Source organism: Phodopus roborovskii, unplaced genomic scaffold, assembly GCF_943737965.1.
Source record: "Phodopus roborovskii unplaced genomic scaffold, PHOROB, whole genome shotgun sequence".
Lineage (NCBI taxonomy): Eukaryota > Metazoa > Chordata > Mammalia > Rodentia > Cricetidae > Phodopus > Phodopus roborovskii.
In genome coordinates this window covers 6,360,282-6,368,302 of record NW_026126585.1, presented here as the reverse complement: position 1 = coordinate 6,368,302, position 8,021 = coordinate 6,360,282, and the positions used below count along the sequence as shown (strand labels likewise).

Sequence of the window (8,021 nt, the reverse complement as noted above, 5' to 3'; positions counted from 1 at the left end):
GGCAGGGATTTCTAACATTCCAAATGGCAAGGTTCCCTAGGGAACTAGCATCACATCCCCACGTGCTTCAGGAGAAGGAGATGGGTCGGGAGTGGGGGCTGGCCCAGAGTCTGAGCTGGCTACCGTTAGAGACCTGACCCCTTCACCCGAAGGCCGCCTGCCTGCAGGACCTAAAGATGCAAAGCCTCACTTCCTAAGTGACTTCCAGAGAAGAGTCTCCCTGCTTCAACGCTGTACATACCCAGGGAGCAGCTGGACACCTCCAAATGACAGTAAGACATAGGGCCCACAGAAATGTCTGATGGACTTCCTGATCTCCAGGCCACCAAACCCCAAGTTCCTAAGCCCTGTGGAGAGACTTGAATGGGCCTCTTGGCTTCCCAGGGTGTAAATAAAGCCTAGCACGTTTAGATCCCTGGCCAGGAGTGGGATGTTGGACCAAATTATGGGAGCCTTTTCTAGGAAAATTCTCATTTCTTCCAAAATCAATACTGAAGAGGGGAAAAAAAACCCAGCAACAGGAAATAAACTCTAGAGGAAAGCACAGAGAAGAGGGTCCCCATATTCACCCCAACCCCAAGCACACCAGGCAAACATTCTGATGTGCAAACACAGATGAGTACATGCACGAGCTCACAAATGTCCAATCATACATCTCACCCAGAGTACCAGTCACTCAGCTGTACAATACAATCACGTGCAAAATATGCACAAAATGGGTGGGAAGTGAGGCTTGCCATGATGTGCCTGTTATCACATATGCACACAAATATGTACGTATGGACACCTATCTAGCACATTCATCTGCATAAATACACACAGTTGCATACATGTCACTTACATCTTGCATATCGGAAAAAAAGAGGGTAGAATTCATGATTTATAAAATCTAGGCTCTTCCAATCTCTTCCACCACCTAGCCTCTGAAAGCCTCACCTAGTGTCACTCCTGTAGGATCTATCCCAGGGTCACTGACAATTATCCACAGTGTCCTCTGGGCTGTCCACACCTAAGGTCTTCCATACAGAATATCCTCGCCTTGTAACAAGGAAATTTAAAAGGCTTTGTTGCATTTGAGGAAGTGCCCTCTATACCTAGGTCATGTCAGGGAGAGGTAGACCCCTGGCTGTCTGGGGGCTTCTAGGCCCAGAACAGAATCACTAGAAGCAGTACTGTCAGACCCCCTGCCCCGTGAAGCCCTGTATCAGCCACATCAGACCAACCATCTGCCAAGTGGAGTCTCATGCCCCAAGAAAGAGGTCAAGTTCAGGCTGCAGAGACTTTGGGCCAAAGCTGGGCAGCTCCACAGACAGCCCACCACCAACACTGGTGCAGGCCCTAGTAAAGCCACTAGGCTCAGGCAAAAAGAAAAAAACAAAACAAAACAAAACAAAAAAACAAACTCCAGCCAAACTAGCACCAAAAGGGAAAAACAAAACAGCAATAACAAAAAACAAAACACAAAGGGAGGAAAGAAAAAAGAAAGGTATAGTTTGGTGCATGGAAGCAGATTTAACAGGAAGACTCAGTTGGCTAAGCTAGCACCAGCCTAGGGAGCCAGCTGGAGCCTCTGGGGGCAGGGGAGTGTGGGATTGTACTTTCTGGCATTTGGGTCCCCTAGAATGCTTTTGGAAACTAGGCATATCCTCTAGACCAAGGCCAAAGCAAATCTGTGCCATAGCCTCCTTTACTCTGTCATTTGTTGGGCAGTGATGCTTATGGCCTGCCCTGAGATTCCCAGGGTTCTGCACCGGCCCTGTGCAGCCAGAGTGGTAGCCACACAGGGCCTGGACAGGCTCTTCCCAAACCCACAAAGAAGAGGGCAGTCAGCAAGTCATGAACACAGTGAACATTTTATTTCAGACTACAGGTTTCTGAACATAATAAAATCTTTGGCTTGTAGCGGCGGTTCAGTCTCGCAGTCTGTGGGGTTGTATTTCTCAAGGAGTCTCCAGAAGCGGAAAGGGGTTTGGGAGGACAGATAAGACCAGTGGAAGAATCCTGGGTGGGTAGAGGAGGGGTGAGGGCAGACACGCAGGGAAACACACTCACACAAAGAAAAGTCCCAGAGAAACCAGGGCCAGCGTTGTGGGGGCGGGAGGTACCCAGAGAAGCAACAACATTCAAAACATAAAAGCAACGAAACGAAACTGAGCTGGGGGGGCAGCAAGGTGGGGAGGGGGATAAAATAATTATAATAATTATAATAATTATAACAATAATAATAAATGAGATTAATAAAAATGTCCAGCAAATAGAGATCGCTACACATATTTGTTTTCCTTACCTGAAATTAAATATATACACGGTCGTAAGCAGTTTGGCTAGATAGAGCTTTAAGGAATTCGCAGTTTCATCTTATACTGTGAGTTAGAGAATAGATCTTTTCTTGTCCCCCATAGCACCTGTCCGAGTCTTTCTCCCGTTTCAAAAACCGTTTCATTCCAATGTGAATGTCCACTCGGAGGATTGCTTTCTCTCGCTTGCCTTCTCTGTCTTCCCGATTGGTGCCTCCCTCCTTAGCGATCGTCTCTGCATGGCGGCGTGGGGCCGGTGAAGCGGTGAAGCGGCAGCCCCGCGGAGCCAGGAGATGGCACGGGCGGGCGCGGTTGGACCGCAGGCCCCGGGCTGGCCACAGCTACTCGCTCTCGTCTTTGTCCTGGACCGTGGTGGTCGAGTGGTTGTACAGTCCTTGGGCCATGAGGTGTAGCGCCAGGCCGTTCTTGATGCCCGTGGCTTTCTTGATCTTGGCACGCTTGTTTTGGAACCAGATCTTGATCTGGGACTCGTTCAGGCTGAGCTCCTGGGCCAGGGTCTGTCGCCGCTGCTCCGTGATGTAGCGGTTCGCCTGGAACTCCGCCTTGAGTCTCTGCAGCTGCTCGGCCGTGAACGCCGTCCGAGGCCGCTTGTCTTCCTTCTCGTTCTTTTTCTTCTTTAGCTTCCTGGTGCGTGGACCTGCAGCGGGGCGGACAGGGCAGGGGAGGGGAGGAAGGGGGCCGGGAGCAGAGGGAGGAGGAGAGGGTAGAGTGAGCCTTGAGGATGGCAGCGCAGGAGCCCCACCACAGGGGTCCCGAGCTTCCTTCCCGGGAGATCGCGGAGGCCCGCTGCTGGGTCCCGCTACCTCCAACGAAGAGCTGCCCTCTAAGTCATTGAGATCTCTAGGCCCCCTTCTATAGGAGGGGTTCAGAAGTCCAAGGGGAACAGGGATCACACCCCACCTCCTAATTCCAGAAAGCTATCAGACCTAGCTCCCAGCACTTCCCAGCCAAGAAGGCCAAGAAAGGAAGGAACGCTATATAGAGTGAGCTTTGGGGTCCAAACAGAATAACCTAGACTTAGGGGTCCCCAAACAGGAATGTCTTCCAGGCCCTGGAATAAAAGGCAGCTGTGAAGGCAGGCTCTGGGGAGAATGGCTGGTCCACTTTGGTTCCTTCCCACTTTTACTCTCAGTAAACTACACACACATATCCACAGACAGGCCTGAGCAAAATCCCTACCGGATTTTCATCACACTCCCGGGAGAGGACTGGGGCGCTAGATCACCCAGCTCCAGAGAAGCTGAGGCCTTTTTCTGCCTTCTTTCCTTTCTGCCTTCTTTCCTTTCTTTTTGACTTGAAGGAAGCAGACACTGCCTGCCCCTTCCCTAACGGGGCTGCAGACCCTAGCCTATGGGCTTAAGCCCTGGGACATTCTATTTAGCTTCTTAGTTGATGCCAGGAAGAAAAGAAAGACCCTTCTGACCCCCCTATGAAGGGGCACACAGGGCTGGGGAGGGGAGGGAGGCCCTGCTATCTCTCATCTAAATCTGCCTGCTCTAATTTCGAGGAGCAGACGCCCTGAAGTAACTAACACAAACAAATGAGCGGGAGAGCCTGTGATTGGGATGACCATTGCCTGATCACCACCAAGAGATGATGGGGAAGCGGCAGTCACAGTGGGACCCTGTGCCATCACAGATGGAAAGTGTGGGAAGGCCTTAAGAACACTCACCAGGAAAATGAAGTCCCTCCCAAATGCTAATGTGGAAGGTTGCTGTGGAGTCCAGCCTGGGAAAGGCAGAGAGAACCAGGGAGAGAGAACTAGGCTGCTTAATCGGTGCCTGGAGGGTTGAAGCCTGCTTTGTTGGGTGCTGGCACTGAACTGCTATGAGGGTCTACGGAGTCCAGAGAAGTTTCTGCCACGCCTGTTATTACCTAAAACTATCTATCTGAAGGGACCAGTGGATAAACTGAGCCCCTGAATCCTGCAGCAGACCAGCACCTAGGGACACTAGCTGTTTGTGAAGAGCAGCCCAGGCCTAACTGACTGTAGGAAAAATGTCTAGGTTGCCCCTCATCCCCATGAACTGCCTTTGGAATAGCAATATCTGCTTTCTGCCTTCTCTGGCCTACAAAAAGGAAAGGAGCAACGAACAAAGACGAGGCCTGCTCCTGAGCAGGACTGGGGGGTTTGGATGAGCCGATCAGGAAGAGATGGCCCAAGAAATGAGCGCATCCTCCTGGAGACGAGACGCCACCACTACGGGAGGTGCGTCCTGAGCTCCGGAGCGTGTTGTAGTGTTGTTGTTGTGTGCGTGTGTGCAGAGGCACGGACACTTGTAATAAAATCGTAGCCTCCTGGCCGGCCCGACCCACTCAGCCTGACAGCTCAATCACTCTATCCATCAGGCGAGTCAATCAAAGCAGCTTTTCGGAGGTTCAGGGAGCCCGACGTGTCAATAACGGGGCTCGAGATGGCGGGGGCTGATAGTGCACATCGATCCGCACCCGACCCGAAGCTGCGCGGGCTGCAAGACTCCAACGCGCAGGGAGGCGCCAGTGGCTACCTTTTGCCTGGCCCCCTGGTGGGCTCAGCGCTGGCCTTGGACCCACGCCCCTGCTGCTCTCCTTGTGGCCCCCGCTGGCCTTTGCAGGACTCCTGGTCCCTGCATGGGGCAGCAGGCCTGAGCCGCCTCCTCCAGGGCCCAGCAGCTGTCCTGGTTAGGTCTTAGCCTTTCTTGTGCTCTCCCACGCGAAAAGAAAACATAGAATTGCCCTAAGACTGGTGGGTAACTACTCACGGGAGGGTTTGTGAAGGAAAGAGTGAAGGAAAGAAGCCAAGGGCGAAGGGACAGGGGAATCTCGCCGATTTTCTTACCCATAGCTCCAGCTTTCAAGCCTGGCCCTGGCCTGCTCGCTTCCCTCTCCCACGGCCTGCCAGCTCCTTCGAGCACTAGCTGTCACCTTTCTGGCCACAGACTTAATCTACATTCTACCCACGCGGGTTGACTCGCCATACCCGGGCTGGGCACGGGGAATGGAGATCTCTCTCTCTCTCTCTTTCTCTCTGTCTGTCTGTCTGTCTCTGCCTCTCTCTCTTCTCGTTTTCTCTCCCCATATCTGCCTTTATGCAAATGGGCTCTCCACAGAATAAAATCCACAGTGTTTGTTCCGGCAAAGATTATTTCTCTGGTCGATTTCCCATGCCAAAGCCGGCCCTGATAGGGCTAACGTGGAGACTGCAGATTCAAGCCACCAGACCTATCTTCCCACCAGCTCAAGAAACCCTTTCCCTAAAAGATAAAACTATGCCAACGAGTGATCACACATCTCGTTTTTAAAAGATAATAAACATACAGCATTAAAAAGGCAAAAAGACCTCCAGGCTCTCAGTTCAGAAAACCAAACGTCAGAAACTGAAGCCTCCCGTGCTTGCCAATAGCTGTAACTTCCCGAGTGGTGGAAAGGGCCAGCATGGCAGATTCGAGCGCTTTTTCGACTGTGACTAGGGACCTGGGGCAAGAGAACTTGAAGTGAGAGCGCTTCAAACCGGGTTTGCTCTCCCCAAAGACGGGGCTCGGAGTTCTGGGGCAGGCCCCGGCCGGAAGGCACAGGCACAGAGGCACGTTATGGCCCGGGTACTCACCAGAGGACGGACGGTCCGAGTAGCGCGTGCAGTAGACCCAGGCGGGCCAAACTAAGGGTTGCTGCGAGTCAGTCTTGACCACCGGCCCGCCGTTTGCGGAGCCCATGAGGAGGATCGCGGGGTTGTGTTCCGGGAACTTAGCGCCCTGCGCCCCGGGACTCCCTGCGCTGCCTCCGCTGCCGCCGCTGCTGTCCGAGGGCTTCGATGCTGCTGCCGCCGCTGCCGCCGCCACGGCCGCTGCAGCCGCCGCCGCCGCTGCCGCCGCCGCAGCAGCCGGGTTCCCGGCTTTGGATGCTCCCGCGCTGACGGCGGTGGCGGGCTGGGAGCCGTCGGGTGGGCCACAGTTCGCATCTGGGGCGCATAAGAGCGAGACGGCGCCCGAAGCACGCGTGCCCAGCGAGTGGACAGGGTCTCTACCTGCACCAGTCTGGCCTCGGTCACGCTCCACGCGGCTTCCTCCTCCTCCGGAGCCTCCTCCGGCCGCAGCCGCCGCCACCAGGAGCTGCGGCAGGGGCTGTTCCTTTTTGCAACCGAAGTCGGGCCTCAGGATGTTATCGATGAAAAAGTTGGTGGTGCGGTGCAGCTGGGCCGCGGGCTGCGGCTGGTGAGGAGGCGCCGCGAGATGCTGCGGCGGAGGCGGCGGCGGCGGCGGCGGGGGCGGGGGATGCGGGGGGAGGTGCGGGTGATGGGCTAGGGGCGGCAGGCAGGGCGCCGCCGGCGGCGACGGGGGCGCGGGCTGCGGGGACACCGGCACGCTGTCTCCATCGCTGCCGCTGCTGCCGCTGGCTCCTGGGCTAAGATTCAGGCTGAGGCCGCCCGGGGCCGCCGCCGCCACCACCGCCGCCGCCGCCGCCACCGCGCCGAGGCCCGAGTCGCGCTGACTTTTAGGCTCCGGCAGCTGCTCTTCCATGCTCGGCCGCCCGGCAGCCCTGGCCGCCGCGCCGGCCCCCGCCCCCCGCGCCTCGCTCCCCACCCCACTTTGCCAGCGGGCCCGTGGGGGTGCGCGGAGAGGAAGGAGGCAAGGCGAAGCCTCAGCGAAGGCACAGGGCGGGTGCAGGAGGGGAAAAAAAAAAGAAAGAAAGAAAGCCGGGCGTCTGGCCTGGCTCTCTCTCGCCCGCTCTGGTGGAGCAGATCTCGCTCTCTCCCTCTCTCTAATTTGTAGACATCCAGATAAGGAGAAGACACTTGGCTATTTTTTTCTTTTCTTTCCTTTTTTTTTCTTTCAGCAACCAGATTTCAGTGATTGGCCTTAATGGGGGAGTAAACCACAGCCCAAAAAAAAGGAGGGGGGAGAAAAGAAAAGAAAAAAAAAGAAAGAAGAAAAAGGATTTTTCTTAAAGCTCCAAGATTTTTTTTCTCCCAAAGGGAAAAAAAAAAAGGTAAGTCTTTAAAGTCTACCCATCTTCCCAGGCAGTAGTGAGGGGCTTGACTTCCCCAGTGTCACGCTCAGCTGTGCCCAGAGTGCGAGGCTGGCAGAGCCTTTAACCGCCTTTGCTTTTTTGCAGGGAGAGTGCGTCTCCGCCAGTGCCGGGCTTCTTTTTTCCCCCCTGAAATCTCTGACAGCTCGGATCTTTGCACAAACTCTCTCGCTTAAAAAAAAAAAAAAAAAAAAAAAAAAAAAAAAAAAAAAAAAAAAAATCACCCAGGCACACTTTTTGCCTTCAAACCGGAAGCACGTGAGTCAGGGCCGCACGTGTGCGGGACCAATGGCGAGCCGCGACTCGCGCTGACACCCAGGGTTCGGTCCAATGGGCGCGCGCGGGACTTTGCGGATAAATAATCCGGGGGCGGTGGCCGTGGGTGGAGAGGGGGTGCAGAGGCTCAGGCCCGGTGTGTCCTCCCGCCCTACCCCCATCTGTGCCCACGCCCCTCCCCCCTCCTTCAGATCCGGACTGAAGAGGGCACGAAGATATCCGAGAGAACTAGAATTTGGAATGTAGGCAGATAAGAGAAGCAACTCCACAACTTGTTGGAAAAATACAGGATTATGGGTTCGTGCACACTGGGGATAGCGACCGGAGGCAGGGACTTGGGTTACTATGCCCCCCTTCCTGCGCACACCCAAAACATTCAGTCTCTTTCTCCTCTCTCTCTCTCTCTCTCTCTCTCTCTCTCTC

At 54.8% G+C, this 8,021-nt stretch overlaps 1 protein-coding gene across 1 annotated transcript; it reads right to left on the bottom strand.

Moving 5' to 3' along the window:
• Positions 1-2,565: 2,565 nt before the first annotated feature.
• Positions 2,566-7,135, bottom strand: En1 (engrailed homeobox 1). Its single transcript, XM_051204076.1, has 2 exons — positions 5,905-7,135; positions 2,566-2,955 (listed from the first exon to the last, which is right to left on the bottom strand). Exons 1-2 carry the CDS (start codon positions 6,812-6,814, stop codon positions 2,639-2,641), a joined length of 1,227 nt encoding a protein of 408 aa, XP_051060033.1. The 5' UTR covers positions 6,815-7,135; the 3' UTR covers positions 2,566-2,638.
• Positions 7,136-8,021: the final 886 nt, after the last annotated feature.